This window comes from Mya arenaria, chromosome 15 (assembly GCF_026914265.1).
Source record: "Mya arenaria isolate MELC-2E11 chromosome 15, ASM2691426v1".
NCBI lineage: Eukaryota > Metazoa > Mollusca > Bivalvia > Myida > Myidae > Mya > Mya arenaria.
In genome coordinates, this window is record NC_069136.1 from 32,437,659 (window position 1) to 32,457,226 (window position 19,568).

The following is a 19,568-nucleotide window of genomic DNA, read 5'->3' on the forward strand; positions in this document are numbered from 1 at the left end:
GTAAACTACGTCATGGAATGTTTATAATTATGGTATCGATATCTATAAATAGTACGGTAAAATTGCAGTTTTAATAAGGGGGAAAAACTACTGCACAATACATGTTTCCTCTTCTAAATTGAGTTGTCTTTCATATTGTTCCTGCAGTGGGTTGATAAATAATAAGAAACGTATCAGTTGATATCTAACCATGCCTTTTTGACTCAGTTCTGTTGAATTAAATATGAAAAAAACGCAATGTGTTTGTTATTCATGACAAAAAAAATGACATTAAATTTAGTACATCTGCATATTTTTACGTTTTTATCTTTGCCTTAATTAATTAATTATTTGCTTTATTGATATAAAATATGAAATAATTATCATCAAATATCTAATGTTTAATTATCCCACCGGGACCGGGAAATAGTATCGCCCTAAATTTAATTACAAAGCCCAAACGTACAGTACTGTACAGTACAGTATTTCTGCCTCCCTTACCATCACTTACTTTTCACTTGTACTAATCCACGGCCTGTAAACGCCAGCTCCGCCACTTTACGATGTTGCAAAGAAAAAGAGCTGTCGACACTTCCGTGGTGGAGCTGTGCCCTATGTTTACATGAACAAACGTGAGTATGATTTATATTTTATTTGATAATTTCATTTTATTGACATATTTCGAAAATCGGAGAATGTGGTACCATGTAAGAACACTTCTACTGTAGGCTGGTTACTATTTCGTTTCAATATTGTGCAAACTGTGGTGTCAGGAGCTTTCCTCCCGAATCGGACTTGTGCATATTTTGTGATCTGATTGCATAGCAAGTACATTTCGATGCTTACACACCCCGTAAAAACATTCTCACGCATGCAAACATAACTGTTATTTATAGTACTTATGCCGGAACACAACAAAACTGATAAACACTTCTTAAAAAGGAAAAATGCACATATTTATAAAAGTGGTGGCGCTGTTGCCCTATTGGTGGCGCCTGCGAGTATGTTTTGCACTCGAAGTAATATAAAAAGTTAACGCTTTTGGAATGAATACAACAGTTGCTATGTTTATCATTCATTGAACATTATGCTGGTTATGCATACTACTTGCGGAAACAAAACTCTACGCGAACTACTCTACGCGAAGATCACAAAATATGCACAAGTTCGATTCGGGAGAAACGCTCCTGACACCACAGTTTGCACAATATTGAAACGAAATAGTAACCAGCCTACGGTATAAGTGTTCTTACACGGTACCACATTCTCCGATTTTCGAAATATGTCCGCTAAATGAAGTTATCAAATAAAATATAAATCATACTCACGTCTGTTTATGTAAATATAGGGCACAGCTTCACCACGGAAGTGTCGACAGCTCTTTTTCTTTGCACCACCGTAAAGTGGTGGAGCTGGCGTTTAGAGGCCATGTAATCCTTTTATTATGTCTTAACCACCTCTCCACTCTTCAATTTTCTTAAACCTATTCTAAACCTCATTCTCTCCTCGCACCCTCCCTCTTAATCTCAATTATCTTACTACCATTCAACTTTCTAAATGCATGTTGCCTTCTTCTACCCTTATATCTTACTCTCTTTTATCATCCATCTACCTCTAAGTTTTCCTCTCTCCTCCTTCTACCCCCTATACCCACTTCTCCCTCCCCCTCTTCTATCCCCAACTCCCCTCTCTCTCTCTTCTGCCCCTCTATTACCGCTTAACTCCCCTCTCTCTTCTACCCCTCTCTCTTCCCCTTTTCTACCCCTCAACTCCCCTCTCTCTTCCCCTTTTCTACCTCCTCTCTCTATTCCCCCTCTTCTACCCTTAAACTTCCCCCTCTCTTCCCTCTTCTACCTCCTCTCTCTTCTCCTCTTCTACCCCTCAACTCCCCTCTCTCTTCCCTCTTTTACCTCCTCTCTCTACATCTCAACTCCCCTCTCTCTTCCCCTTTCTACCCCTAAACTTTACTGGCAATTTTTTTTGGCACTGCGTTAAAACTTCTTGAGACCATTATATGTGTTTACAAGTAAATGTGTATGCGAGTGAGATTTTTAAAGTTAAAAGCTTGAAACATGTGTATATTATTGTCATTATTAATCATTCTTTTTACACTATTTATTTATCACAATCCACGGAAGAATAAAGATCAGTTGAGTTGAGTTAAAATATTTCTGAATATGCTCGTGATATATTTCCTGAACATGTTTCAAGATGTTAAAACTATACAGTATAAAATTTTAACTGTTGTAATCATGGTTTTTGTTTCATAATCTGAATAGGTAAGTGTTAAAGACATTATTATATTGTCGTAAGATTACTGTTTGACTGAGGTTGTTAAAAGCAGTAATGTACATACTTGTTGTTGTTGCTGTGATTGTGCTACCAACGTTTAACCATATGCACCCATCTGATCAAATTAAAGTTGTTTCGCATCTCAATTTGCACCTCATCTATTAATCTAATAAAGAAATCAAAAGTCTTAAGACTCTGTGTATTAGATTCAATGTTTTCATAAACTAAGTGAGTCTATATTCACTCCATAAAAGTTTGTTTTTTTAATATAAAAAATAACTTAAAAATTAAATCAAACAAATGGTTCGAAATGACTATAGGTCGGGTACGAACGGACTATCTTAAGGGTACGAAATGACAAAAAATCGGAGGGTACGAAATGATGAGGGTACGAAATACATGTAACTATTTCCCGGTTCGGCCTAGTTCTGGCTTCCATAACTTTAATGTTGATATTTATTTTTTTGATGTTTACAACGCATTAAAGTTATGGCGTAACCCCCATAGTAAAGTCAACCAGGCCCCAATATCACGAAAATACTTAAGTCAAATCTCAAACTCAGTCTCAACTCATGTCACCATATAAAAGCATAGTTTTCTTCAAAATCTTCCATGTTTTATACTTTTTGAAAACGTATTTTCTTATAGAATTCGTTGATAAAAAGATTTTTTTCAATATTTAAAAGAAAACTAATTCTAGAGCAAAAAATATACTTGAGTATTTTATAAAGAATACAGAATTGTACTCATATACTTTTTTGGATGCAGAATAGATTTCCTTTGGAATTTGACCAAAGGCTTTTTTCAGCATATTCTATGATAGAATGTGCTTACAAAACTGTAAAAAACATATATGTTTTTTAATAAATTTTGATGCTATGTGGTGAAATGTGTTGAGACTGAGTTTGAGATTTGACTTAAGTATTTTCGTGATATTGGGGCCAGGATCAATTGAGTGTGATGATGCAATGCAATCACATGACCATGATGACGTCGATGGATTTTATTTATAGCATCGGATTCACATTGTTCATTTAGTTGAATCCAATTGCAGTAAGGCTGTAAATACCTTTTGATAAGTAAAAACAATTTATTTATTCCAAATTTGTTATTAGTTATTTATCAATTATTCGAAATAGAAAACATAACAGCAAAATCAACACTAGGTCACATGGGTATTTTCTGAAAATCTTGGTGTCACGTGATTAAATTTGAACACAACTATGACCTAGATAAGGAATGCTTATAATAGGATTTATTAAAATGCTAAATCAACTATCTTTAAAGCGTTTTTTGGTTTTGAAAATGAGTTTGTGAACTACATTTTACTTCATTAACCTATGGATACAGCTATTTTGTCTGTACAATGCATACAAGTGAAATAACAGCGTGACATAAAAATGTCACGAATTCTGGTAGGGTTTTATACGGCGTTCTCTTCAGCGAACACATCCAAAAAGGTAATATATAACGTGTTCGCTGAAGTTCTTTAGCTAGGTTCGGCCAGTCTTTTTTATTATGGTCGACGTTTTATTCTATGCACACTCACGTACTGACCATTGAAATCTAAAGGGCAATAATGTCAGGTGTGTTCATGTTTGCTGGTTCATTGTTTTGGCTGAAAAACTTTATCCGATACCTTGTTTTGGTGATAGCACTGTTACTGTTTTCCGAGTGCAGGTAGCCAGTTTTGTTGATCAATCGGCAAATTAAAGGAAATGCTTACTGGTTCATTCTGTACATTTTTAGAACCTAAGTTCATCCCAAAATCGGTAAATCTATGGCACACTAAATTAACGATTAAAAGGCGTCGACTTTTTCCCTAATGCTTATATTTGTTCTATAAAACGTCTAAGAAGGGTATTTTAGATCAGAACTCTCTGTTTAAAGTAGATCTGTCCTTATACTTTGGAGGTAATATAGTAATTCGAGACACGATTAGGTCTTGAAATTGAAATAGTGTTTACTGAACTTGTGACGAACTTCATTTAAGACGTTATATTGTTGACAGTTTCCTGAAGGTTGTCTCCCTTTTTAATTTGCCAAATTTAAAAACATCATCCACACAAGTGCCATGTGTGTAAAAGATGTGGAAAGTCATTTTCGACTAAGCTTGATCTAGAGAGACGCAAAGAAATGCAGGAAAACCATCAGCGGTGGTGAAGTACTATTGCAAGTTTTATGAGAAAAAAGAAGCTGATCTACGTATTATCATCTTTTATTTTTTGTAAAATGATGAGGCACATCATTTAGATTTACTTTGATAGCATTGTTCTAACAAAATTGCTGTGTCAGTTGTTTAGCTTCGTTTACCATGTTTGATGATTTCATGATTGATCTGTGATTACGGATTCCTGTGGAAATTATTATTAAATAAATTAATATCAAGTGTTTGTCTTTTTATAACAACTCGACTTAATTTAAGGAATGAATTGCGGGGTTGATGTCATTATCGGGGTATTAACGAAATTGGGCTGGCCACGCGTACTTTGACCCACCCAATTGCTTCATATCCCCGATAATGACATCAATCCCGCAATTCATTTCTTATATTTACACCAATAGTTCATTAGTTCATTCAATAATTGTTAAAAAAATACTTCATTTCATTTTATAAAATCATTCAGTAATCCTTTCTTACCCATTCTCTAAATAGAACGACCCGACTGTAACCGGAAACATTTTTTCAAATGACGTCACAATAACGCGGGAAAAGATCAATAATAATAATAATAATAATAATAATATCTTTATTTTAAGAAGGTGACATATTAAGATCATGTACAAAACTACAGAATCTTATTTTCGATATGGCCCTCTGAAACAGAATGAAAATATGGCAAATAATCATAAGACAAACATGAAGACGATGCTAACAACGATGACGATGATGATGATGATTATAAGTATGCTGTTGATGCTGACGATAATGATGCATATGATGACATGATGATGATGTTGAATCAATATTAGACAGATACTCTCAGTTAAATATAATTATGAATAAAACATCACAATTTGTATAATCACAAGTTTCCTATGAGGTACTGTTTGACCTTTATTTTATACGTATTAAAGTTTTTTGATTCTCGTATTTCCAAAGGTATATTATTCCAAACAATTCTGCTGTAATATGTAAACGATGCTTTCATATAATTAGTACGAGGTCTAGTTTGCAAAACAATATCTTTGTGTGCCATTGATCTTAGCATATATACATTATTGTCTGAAACTGTTACTAATTCTGACATATATGATGGAGCCATGCTATTCAACGTCTTGTAAACTAATACTGCTGCGTGGTATTTACATCTATCCGAGAAGTTTAGCCATTTTAGTTCTTTAAATAGATTTGTTGATGAATCTCGTTTAGATTTACCAAGTATGATTTTTGCAATTCGTTTTTGTAAGTTATTTATTTTATTCACATATGAATTGGTTCCCTTGCCCCAGACCAAGCAGCCGTAATCAAAATTTGGCAGAATATATGCATTGTAAAACATTCGTTTTGTATCAGGTGTGAGGAAATATATTATATTTTTTAGAAGTGCAATTTTCTTATTCAGATTTTTACAAACATAATCGATTTGCACATGCCAGTTTAGTGTATTATCTATATACAACCCTAATAACTTTTGCACAACAACATTAACTATTTGAACATCATTAATACAAAGTTCAAGATTCCCAGTGTTTTTTAATGTATTTGCAGACCCTATTAACATGCATTTAATTCAATCACTTGAACTCACTTTTAAACGTTAAATTGAAACACTTAGTGGAACAATATATTTAAATTATATATAATAAATTAACACTTTCTAAAATGTTGATTTATTTTTTACGATAAAAAATAACAAGATCAATAGTGTTCATGTATATATTGTTATGCGATGAATTGCGCTCCGAACATATCCGAAGATGTTGCGTTTATCGATTGATAAACGCAATTGTCGAAAGGCAGTTCATTTAAGGAATGGAGGTTGAGGTGTAAATATTCGAGTATGAACAAACTCGTTTAAAAAAAAACAGCATCGTTTATTATGTTTAGTTAGATCATATGTACATAATAAATATTACATATTATAAAACTGAAGTAATAGATATTACTCTTGAAGATATCGTTATTATGAGAATAATATAAGTTTTTATGTAAGAAATAACAAGAAGATTTAATTGCACATGTGTATCTTAAACTAAAGTCTTTACATGTATGTGTATATGATAAAATACAAGGGGGCGTTGACAGTAACGTAGTCCTTGAACATCAATACAGAGAGTACCAAACACAAGTAAGCATATAATCATTAGCAAAGGCAAAACAGAGCAAAAGCCGTGAAAATATAGTTTACAATGTCCAAGTTATAAACAATTATTCCAACAGTAAAATGTGAACAGTGAGCTTGATTGATTTTAGTTATAACTAATGTACCTTTCATAACAATCAGAAATATTCTTAACTGACACGGTGTGAAAGTTTAGTTTGAAATTTGCACATCTGATAATAAGATATATTCAATGTATGCATACAGAAAAGAAAATCGTTTTGATTCAATAATAATACAACTTTTGTTTATATCCAACAAATGAATACAAATAGCAATCGTCCTTAAAACTCTTAGAAATTAAAAAAAATATATAAAACTGTTGTCAGTTTGGACACAAACTTAAATAAGTTGATACATATTTCTTCATCATGGATGTTGGTGAGGATTGGGAGAATACTCTTAAAATTAAGGCCCGAACCTCGTACATCACTTAAATGCCCTTTTCCTCTTAAAGGTGGACACGACTCTTTGTATGAGACTTATCTGCTGTAAATTAAAGAGTTTTACCATGATTGAAGTTTTACAATATATGTAATCATGCTTATTTATTTTAGTGAAATACTTAACAGCTTTTAATAAGTGAAAAGTCAAAGACACTATTCATATTCATTAAAAAAGCTCTTTTACGCCTTAATTTGAATAAGTTTATGAAATATACCTAGTTTATGTTAACTTGTGCGAAACACTTAATCAAATAAGAACCTGGTTCCTTGTCATCTTTAAGCGTCGGGTTTTCCGTCTATTTAAGTCAAGTTTAATTGTTCTCTTTTTTATCGTTTCATTTTTCATTCCCTGAAAGTATAAATTATAAATCAGTACACGTTCGTATTGTATTAACTAGTTAAAAAAGTGGTTTAAAAAAAATATGGTGTGAAAATAAAAAAAAGAGCTGATACTGGTACATTTGTAATTAGGATAGTTATAACGTGGCATAGATTAACCAGATTTGAGATGAACCTGGGTTTAAGAATAGAATGAACCAGAAAGCATTTCCCTAAATGAGCCGCTTTATCTCGAAATCTGGCTATCTGCACTCGGGAAACAATAACAATAATATCATTGACCAAAACAAGATATCGGATGAGGTTTGCACAAAAGAAAATGACTCTTAATCGTAATTTTGAAAAATAAAGTGCACTGCGTAAGTCGGTAAGCCTAGTAAGAACGTGCATTGTTTTCACGAGATATTTTAATACGGACATAATTTTCATCTAAAACAAGTTCATCGTAAAAAGGCAATTGCTCTTCATTCGGTGCACAAGTTCTTTTATAAAATATATCGGTGACACATATAGAAAACAGTACGCACCTGACATTACTGCCCTTGTAGATTTTTCAAGATTTCAAGATTTTCAAGATTTATTTAGATCATGGGTTATTACAACCATGTGATCAGAACAATAACACTTTAACAAATAATTAATTAAACATATATATATATAAACAAAGTAGACACATATAGACAAATAAGTCGTATTGTTTTAAAGGAGAATGACTATTTGCCATAATATAAAAGGGACTTACAAAATATAGCCAATTTAATAAGTTCTTTTTTGCTTTTACTGTTCATTAATTGATCTAACTTAATACAATTAGAGGTACGACAAAAGTACACTTTTATATTTTTCTTTCTATTGTCTGAAAAATGTTGACATTCAAACAAGTAATGAAATTCATCACCTAAACGATGACTACTACAAAAATGACATGTTCTACGAAATTTCTCAACATTTTGACCACGCCCTACTTCAATAGGAAATTTATGACTCATAATTCTAAATTTAAGCAAATACAATGAAAGATTCTTCGGTAGTATATCAATATAGCTTTCAAACCCAAAATCGTTTTTGTATACTTTATATATTTGACATTTTGGTGAATTTGAAACACTACTATACCAATTTTGAATAAATTGGTCAAATAATCTGTTTTTAACCATATTCTTAAAAACAATAACACTATTAACCTGTTGTAAATCAAAGTATATACTTAATCCTAAATCATTCAAAGTATTCTTAACAAAGGAAAGCCATGGGAACTTCAAGCCAGAGGTAAGATCATTGTGCAAAAAAATATGCAGTCGTATACAATAAGTGACTAATTTTGCTGCTGCTCACATCAGCAGAATTTACTATTTTACTCCAGGTCAAAAGCCTAGTTTTAGCTTGTAAAGAAATTGGTTTTAAACCAAGTTCACCATAAATCATACAATTAGGGGTACACTGTTTAAAATTTAAAATGAGTTTACAATATTTTATTTGAAATTGGTCTAATATCTTAAGATCCTCCATAGCCCATACCTCTGAACCATATCATAATATTGGTACAATCATTGAATTAAACAAATACAATTGTAAAGAGTAAGCTAAGTTAAGTTTACGAGATTTCTTTATAAGTGCAAACATTGCTTTACGAGCTTGATCTACCAAACGCTTTTTAGTTTTAGTAAATCTACCATTGTAGCTAAACATAACACCAAGATACACAAACTCATCGACAATATCTACTTTAGCGCCATCATAGTAGAAATCCTGTCCTCTCAGTAATGTTCTTTTAGACTTACAAAAAACAATAACTTTAGTTTTACTAGGATTAACTTTTAAATCCCACATATCACAATATTATAGCATGGCATTCAATGCCGCTTGCAAGTCGGCGTGAGATTCGGCGAGAATAACTGTGTCATCAGCATAAAGTAATATATAAAGACGTAGGTAAACATCTACATCATTATCACTTAAACATTCAAAGGTACTTTTAGAAAAGGTTTCAAGCCCTTCAAACCTACTTGACATAGACTGAGTCAAATCATTAAGAAACAGAGAAAATAGTATCGGGGAAAGGTTCTCACCTTGCCTAACACCAGCTTGACTACTAAAAAACTCTGATAATGAATTACCAACTTTAACACATGACTTAGCAATATCATACATACTAATAATTATCTTAATACATTTACCATCTATATTATTTTCTAAGAGTTTATGCCACAAAGCTATTCTATTAACACTATCAAATGCTTTCTTGTAATCATTAAAGGCACAGTAAAGTTCTACCTTTCTTTAAATAAAAATCAATCAAGATTTTCAAAGAAAAAACATGATCAATGGTACTATAATTTTTTCTGAAACCTGCTTGCTCCTCACAGAGCAAATTGTGGTTAACCAGGAAAGAGTTTAATCTGTTATTTAGGACAGTCGTAAATAATTTCCCCATACAAGTTAAATTGTAATGCCTCTATAATTATCCGGGTCATTGATGCTACTCTTGTATTTATAAATTGGGAAAATGATGCCTCTACTCCAAACCTCTGGAAATACTCTAGAATCAATTAAATGATATTAAATAGTGTGCATACAAGTAATAAGAAAGACTCACTTCCATTATACTTAAGGTATTCGTTTGAAATATTATCAAATGAAGAAGGTCATTTATTGTTTTTCAAGCTGTGTACCGCTTTTCTAAATTCATCAATACTAGATACCATATTTAATTCCTCATTATTGCCCGAGATTGAATCAAAATCAATTTCTGAATACATATCTGCATCATTGGTTGACGAAGTTCGATTAAACTTGACAAAGTGTTCATAAAATGCATCTTTAGAAATGCTAGACAAGGTTTTTTTTTCTTTTCATCACAATATTTATCTAATAATCCCCAAATGGCTTTGGGATCAGAATAACGAAGATTTTTTAACTTTTTATTTACACCCCCTTTGAAAGTATTCATTTTCTTATTCGTTAATTTCTTATAAGACTTACTATTGTTAACTAAGGAAGCAACACTTTCATTTGTTCTATTAAATCTGTACTTATTTTTACTTTTTATATAATTAGCTTTAGCATCTCTACAATCATTATCATATCATTCTTTCTTAAAGCGTTTACGAACAGGTGTTTTATTAACAATTTTCTTTTCTAACAACAATTGAGATTTACCAGCAGCATTAGTTAAAATATTAGAATCACTATTCGTCAAATTATTAACCACATCAACAGGATACTGTTTACTAATACCTAAGCTATCTATTTCATCTGCCAAAGCAGTGATCTTAAACTCATCAATGTGACTTGCAAATTGATGTTTTGCATTATTATCCCATATTGGTCTTTTAACAACATCATCAGTGGAATCAACAACATTTTTAACATAGTCAGAACTTAAATATAATGACATATTAATACTAAATTCTACACAAGATCGAGTGAACATCAGAAAACAATGGATCATGTTCCTGCACCTCAAAATGTACAATTCTGGGAAATAATTCCGGCGATAACCAAACATAATCTATAAGAGTACTGCTTATACATGTACACTGATCAATATCAATATCTTTGCCTAACCTTCCATTAGCTATGTATAGGTTAGCAGACTTACATAGATCTATCAAACGATAACCATATTTATTTGGAGCATGAGTATCACGTGAACACCTTTCAACTGAAAATCCTAGATCCAATAAATTGGCAATGGAGAACATATTCCTAGTAGTAACATCTAAGTTTTGAGATGCAATATAAGAATCAATTTTCACAAAATCTATTAGTTCTTTAGTATGAGCATTTAAATCGCCCATTATAGCAAAGTATGCATTATCAAATTCTGTATAAATATCGACAATATCGCGTTCTAATTTATCAAAAATATCGATAGAACTGTACTTTGAACCTTCAGGTGGTGTATAAACTGTACCAACAATTACATTACTGTATACAGCCATAAGATATTACCGTAAAGTAAACCATGAAACTGTTTACTGCGACCATTTCTGTTTCAGGAGCACACATCATTTCCCAATTTAAAGTATTATAACTATATAAAGGGATTTCAACTTGGACGTCTAATATGACAACATGGGTGGACATCCTCCAGTCAGCTTTGAAAGTGCTCCGTCACCACGAGCAGTTTCCATTACGATGTGCCATGTACGAAAGGATTTTGATCGCTAACAATAAAAAGATGATAGAGGTTATATGGGAAACGTTTTCACATTATTAAATGATAGTGGGGATTCAAAAGTAGATAATGTCGTAAAATTACTTATTTGCTACCTAATGGTTTAAAGCTTTCTATGAGTATAACATAACTGTATGGGATGCAGTTTTGGTATATCTTGATGCCGTGATGACTTATGATTACTATAATAAAACGAAGAGTTGACTAAAAGAGATCCAGTTTAATAAAATACGTACTATATGGGATCCGGTTTTTATTACTTGACAAATGTATGGTCATATTACATCAGACAGTTGATTAAAAGGATTCAGTTTTGGTCAAATGGAGTTTATGGTACACAATAACTATATATGTTGTATCCAGTTTTGGCATCTCTACTGTAGGCAAGGCAATGAACGCACATTGAAATGATCAGTTGACGTAACTAACTATAAGGGGTTCAGTTTTGGCTAACTGCATGTTTTCAACATACATTTATGGGTATTGAATTACTAGATGGATCCAGGCTTGATATCAGTGAAAGCATATTGAAATGTAAAGTTGACTTAACTGACTAAAAGGGATTCAGTTTTTATGCCCCCACAAAGTGGCGGCATATAGGGTTGCCCTTGTCCGTACGTACGTCTGTCTGTCTGTCTGTACGTACGTACGTCCCGAAGATTGTTTCCGATCTAATTCTTGAAAACCGTTTGTCCAATCCTCACCAAACTTTAAACACATGTTTGTGACCATAATATCTTGATCAAGTTCGATAGTCATGAAAATCGCTTTAGTCATTTAGGAGTTACGGCCCTTTTTTGCCAAAAATACTTCAAAAATATATGTTTCCAATCTAATTCTTGAAAACTGTTTGTCCAATCCTCACCAAACTTTAAACACATGTTTGTGACCATAATATCTTGATCAAGTTCGATAGTCATGGAAATCGCTTTAGTCATTTAGGAGTTACGGCCCTTTTTTGCCAAAAATACTTCAAAAATATATGTTTCCAATCTAATTCTTGAAAAGTATGTGTCCAATGTGGATCCAACAAGTTTTTTCATGCCTGAATGGCGCCATATAACCTATACAGTCTTGCGATGCCGTAAAACCCAACTCAACTCAACTTATCCTATATGTGCAGATTATCCTGAATAATCATTATGGCTTATTTTCTGTGACAAAAAAATCGAAGTGGGGGCATCCGTGTCCTATGGACACATTTCTAGTTGTTAACTGCATTTTATGGATACTGGTTGAGGGCACATATCCGAACACGTCACAAATACCGAAGAGTTATTAAAAGATGCGTTTGTTTACCGTGGTCAATAAGTCGATTATCTAGATCAATACAGACGCTTACCCTAGCAACGCTTGTGAAGATTCGTCTTGTTGCGCGGGTGCATCAGCACCAGCGCATATATTAATTCCCTGGTGCAATGGGCTTGCGCATGCGGCGTGTTGATCGCGCATGCGCCGTTTTATACCGTCAGCTCTCGGTTAATTCCGTAGCAGTTCGTCACTAGACTGGTTCCTGTTCGAGTTTGCAATAGAGTATTAAGATTAGTAATCTACTAATATGTGAAGCTTTAAAAATATAAGGCAAATTAAAACCAGAGATTTTTTTTAAATACCACTTTAAAAAGAAAAAAAATGTCATTAATGCCAAGTCGTTGAGCAAACTTCTTTTTTTATTAAAATACTTTTACATAAAAGAACAAATCACGAATGTGTACAATAATCTTAGAAGATCGGTGAACCAGTCTATTTATCTGATTGGACGGTATTGACCCGGATTAGATGCAAGCATCTAGGGTGTATTCGTAACGCTGTAATGGATGTTCCGAACAAGTGGAACAACTTACGAACATAGCGGCGCACAGTTCAGAACAGGTACTCTCTGTGCAGCCGAGAAAGGTGGTGTGCTTGGAACAAAGATGGCTGACAATTGTTTTTACCAATGTGTCTGTGGCACGTTTTTTGCCACATTTGCTGCTGCAAATAACCACACATGTTCTAAAAGAGGTATATTATTTTGGAGAACATCTTTTCTTATTTAGTAAATGAAAGCCGGCGGAAAGAAATATATGCATACAATTTCCCACGCAGAGCCGTGACTTGCGTCAGCCATAACGTAACTAATGTGTGACATGCGTTTGCAAGTTATAGCCATTCTAGAAGTCCCCAATGCCTTATTAGCCTAGGATTCACAGAACAGCCCCCTCCAGATCAGCCAGACAGCCTTTTTTGGTGTTTCAGTGTGGTGGGTGGTGGTGGGGGGGGGGGGGGGGGCTGAATTTGACCATTTAATGCACTATTCAAATACTTGCCAGTTAGAGCTGCACTCTCACAGATTGAACATTTGGACAACTTTTTTTTATTTTTTGTCTTGGAACGAGCCAATATTTGCGAAAATCCATGGAACCAGTTATAAAAGACTGCTGACAAAAAATGAGATTGCAGATTTTTATATTTCAGTTCAGAAATTGATGTTTTATGCATTTTTCTTAAACCGTTAGTAAGCCATAAAACATTAATGTTTGAATGGAATTATGAAAATCTGCGATCTGTTCTTTTGCCAACAAACTGTTATTATTTGTTTGCAAATATTTACGCAAAAATTGCTCTTTCGAAGATAAAAAATAAAAAAAGGTGTAAAAACGGTATATCTGTGAGAGTGCAGCTTTAAGGTGAAATAAAAAAATGCAATAAATACCGTAGTGAAATGGTGCCCCATATTTATTGCGCTGATCAGCTCTGCATCATTTTTAATGTACTCCCTTTTTTCATTTCAGCACAGTCAAAGATGTCGCTGTTCGTTCCGGACGAACACAGCAAAACATTTTTCAAATGTTCAGATTGTTCTAATTATTTCCAAAATATGGAGGAATTTAACCAACATCCTTGTCGTTCTTGCATAGAAGGTGGTACTGCCGGTTGTTCTGACTCCCAAGACGCCATCACAGGCAACAGTGCTGTAAACCTTATGGTTGAAAAAGGTACTAATTGGACTGACTCTCAAACTTTACTGCTTATTGATTGTTACAAGGGGTATGTTAGCCTCGTTAATAGTGGGAAAATGAAGAAGAAAACTATGTGGGATACCATAGGCAGTAAGTTTCAAGACATGGGATATGGGTTCGGTAGCGAACAAAAATGTGGAAGATGGAAGTCGCTGATGAGAGCGTACAAGAACACGAAGGATAGTAACAAAAAGTCAGGTAGCTGTAGGAAAACATTTGAATACGAAGATCAATTAGATGAACTGTTTGCGAAGGATCCAACTATTCAACCTGAATGCACTTTGTCCTCTAATTCAACTACGGTTTCAAAAGGATCTGCAAGCGATGAAACTGACAAAGACGATGATAGTTCATCTTCTAGTACTCCAGAAGTTCCAAAGAAGAAGGCTTCCCGTTCAAATGCTAGTGAACTGGTTACTCTCTTTAAGACTTACCTTAAAAAAAGAAAGAGAGAAAAAAGAAAGAGAAAGACGTGAACAGATGCATACTGAACGCATGCAAACAATGAACAGTCTGATAGAAGCTATATCTAGTAACAGAAACAATAATGCAGGCAACAATCTTGCCACCATTCATTAGGAAGGAAAGAATGGGACCCACGTAACTAAGAATGTATGTTTATCTGGAGTGTTCTCCTGATATTTTTTAACTTTAGTGTCATAAAAATGTGTTTGTTTGTAGTGCTCCAACCCTAATCTTTGAGAAGGGGGGGGGGGGGGTGAGCACAAAAAAACAGACATGAGTTTTGTATGTTTTCTATGGAGTGACAAAATTTCAAAGTATGGGCTGCCTGCTATTTTAGTTGGTAGGTACTAGGTACGAGCACTACAAAGAAACACATTTTTTTGTAAATTCTGGCCTTATTAATGTGTGTATCAATTGATTTAATCCTAATACATCCGACATTATTTTTCGCAGTGACCTTGTGTATAATGGTACGTAGAATATGGTGCTTGCTGATAGTGGTCTTTTGGTTAATGTGTCCAGCATTCAACACTGAGGTCATGGGTTTGAGTTCCACAAGCAGCATTCAAAGCTCTACATCAGTACTAGCTGGTTCTACCAAGCAAACAGACCCTACTATAACATTGTCCTGGGTTCGTATTTCATGCTTGCCAAGGCCTATAAATCTTAGCATTTAAGGGTTAATTCATCTTCAGTGACATGTATTATTTTGTGTTGTATTTTTCATATTTCAGAATGTGGTCTTTGCATGGAGCACCAAAGAAACATTGTATTTGCCGACTGTGGTCATTTTTTGACATGTAACCAGTGTGCAGCAAAAGTGGACAAATGCCCAATATGCAGACAAGAAATCAAGCAAAGAATAAGAGTCTTCACATCATAAACTGTTCTTAACTCTTACAGTGCTAAATTGTTTTGACATTGATACCAGTGCAGACCCAGATCAGCTGGCACTTAACTGTTTTGGCTGATCAGGATCTACACTGTTAGCTACTTCGACCAGTGTCTCAGCAGCTACCAATGTAAACTGATCAGTAAGCATGGTTGTGTGCGAACTGATCTGGGTTAATGCTGTAGCCATAATATATTAATTTATAGAATTTCATCTGTGGGGGAGAATTTTGTTTTTAAAACATCTGTACACAGGGGTTCCAGTCTTGACCCAGAAGTAGGAATTTGACTTGAAAATAGCAAAAGAGTACAAACAGACTCCTAGGATTTCAGCTCTGGGGTCCTTTTTATGAACAAGAGATATATTTCAGTTTGACCTGACAAATTCAAGCCTTTTATATTCAAAATAAAAGCTATCAATATATACACAACACATTTAAAAACGCACAATACAAATTTCCATTGACTCGCAAAATATTATTTGGCATGGACGTAAAACGATACTATGTCGTATTTGTGCAACACATACACTGTGCACACTAAAAAGCTCTGGACAGCATAAAAAGGAGGGGGTGGGCTGGGATGATAATCTAGGAATGTATTTATCATGGCCTACTAGAACTTATAACACAATACTTACATAATTGGCTCCTCCAATAGTTTTATTTAGAACATTTTATATTTAACACAAATATTTTTAAGGCAACTTCTAACAACTTACAAATCTGAAAGAATACTAAATATCATGAGTCCAAAGGTTTGCCATTTTATACTTTAATGATTTCAGGAAGCAGTTTTTTTTAAATTATAGGCAAGTAACTGTGACAAAACTAGCTAACATTAGCAACATAAAATATGTGCTATGTAACAAAATTTACATTGGTTACCGTACTTGATTTGTTCTGAATTGTTGTGTCAGATTATTGGTTAGAATTTTATATCAGTGTACATGCTAATTATGTCATTTGTTTCATTGCTTTTTGTCCCTAAGTAAGGCCTAAAAAAATACCCTAACGTTTTTATAGTCAGTTTGAAAAAAAATTGAAAAACTGGCTTTTCAATATTTAGTTTAAAACCTTAATTGCTTATATAGAAGATAACTTTAACACCATTCTCCAATGATGAAAATGACATTCTTATATAAAGCCTAATAAAAAGAAAAAAAAAAAAAAAAAAAGCCTACCTACCCTACCTATTTTTGAAAAGGATGTAACCCTGACCAAACAAATTTTTTTTTAGGCCTAAGGATAATTAGAATAAGCAACATAAATATGTGCTATATAACAAAATTTACATTGGTTACGAAAAAGGCGTTTTTTTCTGATTAATTTTGTTGTGTCACATTATTGTTCGGAATTTTATATCATTGTACATGCTGACTATGTCACTTGTTTCGGTGATTTTTGTTCCTAAGTGAGGGTAATTAGAATGTTGATATTGGTTAAGTTCGAAAATTTAGACATGGTTAACTAGGGTTATCCCTAGGTAATACTCAGGTATACGCAGATAACATTCCGAATTTGTGATTTTTGCCATAGTTTTACCTGGGTATTTAGTTTTGTTTGAAGAGTTTTCTAGTTTATATTGTTTGTTTGTTTGTTTGTTTGTTTGAACATAGAATCAGACGGGAGTATAGAATTATATACAGAAATAATATATGCTGTTGCATTCCCAGTAACTATGTAAATTATATGCACTTTTTCTTTACAAAATGTTCTAGTCAATTTTTACTAGTCAGTACTTGCTGCATATCAATGTGGCTATATGCAGATAATATTTTGGAGCTGTTTATGTTCCCGCAGGTGGAATATCTGCTTGAACTGATGACAATGTTATTTCTGTTTCATTGAAAAATGAATGCTGCATTCATTGAAGGTTGTGAATTTGATATATGTTAGAACTGTGATGCAAAACTCACTTCTATGATATGATATATTCTAATCAAGCATTCCAAGATATGTGTCCAAATATGAATGTATTTCATGGTACTTATGTCCAGTGACACTTTATAAATATTGAATACATGATGTGCATCAGTGTACTAACTATTTTCACATATTGACAATGTCGCAAGGAGAATAATTCTTTTATAACTCAAGTAGATGAAGTAAAATGTGTTGCCATTTTAATTAGGATCTTTAATTCTTAAAATGCTGAATTATCTTGGCCTTGGCGGCCATGTAGAGTCAGATCTAGAGACTGTCTAATATCCCGTAACTCCTACGTTCCCATTCATTCTTAAAGCAGGTGAGCGATTGTAGTGGCTGTGGCCGCTTTTTTTATTATTTCAGTTAAAACATTCTGATCAAAATGCTTATATGGTATTCTTTTTGTGATATTTTATTTAGTGGCTGTGGCCTCTTTTTTATTATTTCAGTTAAAACATTCTGATCAAAATGCTTATATGGTATTCTTTTTGTGATATTTTATTGTCTCCTGTGAAAAGCTACATTTCCATATCTGCCCTACTGCACAACTTAAAAGGGATTGTGCATCGAGTTACCACAAGTGAAGCAGGGAACACTCTTCCAAAAAGCTGGCTTTTCGCAGGGACACCATTTTAGTATTGGTTGTTGAAGTTTTGTTGTTTAAACATGTTCTGGTTTTGGAAATAAAGTTGATAAAATATCTATTATTTTGAAGTCATTTGTGTTTAAATGAGGGTGCTGTCTTCCCTTAACCATTAAAGAACGGAATATTTAACCAGGTTTGAAATTGTACTTAGACTTGGGAATGTCGGTGGAAGGTAGGCGTCAACTATTTGTTTCCGACAGATAATTTGTTATGCACCCAGAGGGTGGCATACATCCAGAGGGTGGCATATAGTAATCACACTGTATGTCCGTGTGTGCGTACGTGCATCCGTTCCACCTTGTCCGGGCTTTAACATTTTTATCCATAAAGCAATATTAAATAACTTGGCATAAATGTTGACAATATTGAGACAATGTGTAATTCGTAAGACCCAGACCCCAAGGTCAAGGTCACAATTAGAGGTAAAAGAATAACAGGGTCTGTTTCGAGCCCGGTCCATAACTCTGTAATTCATGCAGGGATATTGAAATAACTTGGTATAAATGGTAAATACCAGTTCAATACCATAAGACGATCTGGCAAGACCCAGACCCCTAGCTCCATGGTCAATGTCACACTTTTAGTGGTCAAAGATTAACAGACTTTATATACATTATATCCCTTCCTCAGCTTCAAAGCTTTACTTCGGGGGCGATCGTCACTGTTCAGTGACTAATTCTTTCTTGTTTCAACATGAAATTTTAAAATGAAACTGTGTAATGAAAAAGAAAGGCTAAATGGTAATTTGATGTCAAAATAATTTAACATTACTCGTACAAGCTAGGAAGCAGATGGTTGCTAGTGGAGAAATTAAGTACTGGTTTGAGAACCAGGAACACCATTTAGGTGGACTGACTGCCGAGACATCACCTATAATTTTGGAAATAAGTATATATAAACAAAACAAACAACAATCAAGCTTTTCATTGTTGTATTGCCCTATTTGTTACTCCATAGATCATTTGCGCAAGAAAACAATTCAATAATGTGTCCGACGTCTATATAGATGTGGTATTTACACGCATGTGCACAATGTTGATATCAACAAGCACAGTAACACTAATGCATCAAAAAC

General features: G+C 33.7%; 1 protein-coding gene across 1 annotated transcript; it reads left to right on the forward strand.

Moving 5' to 3' along the window:
* Positions 1–13,477: 13,477 nt before the first annotated feature.
* LOC128219290 (uncharacterized) lies at positions 13,478–15,039 on the forward strand. Its single transcript, XM_052927100.1, has 2 exons — positions 13,478–13,565; positions 14,462–15,039. Exons 1-2 carry the CDS (start codon positions 13,478–13,480, stop codon positions 15,037–15,039), a joined length of 666 nt encoding a protein of 221 aa, XP_052783060.1.
* The last annotated feature ends 4,529 nt before the right edge of the window (positions 15,040–19,568 follow it).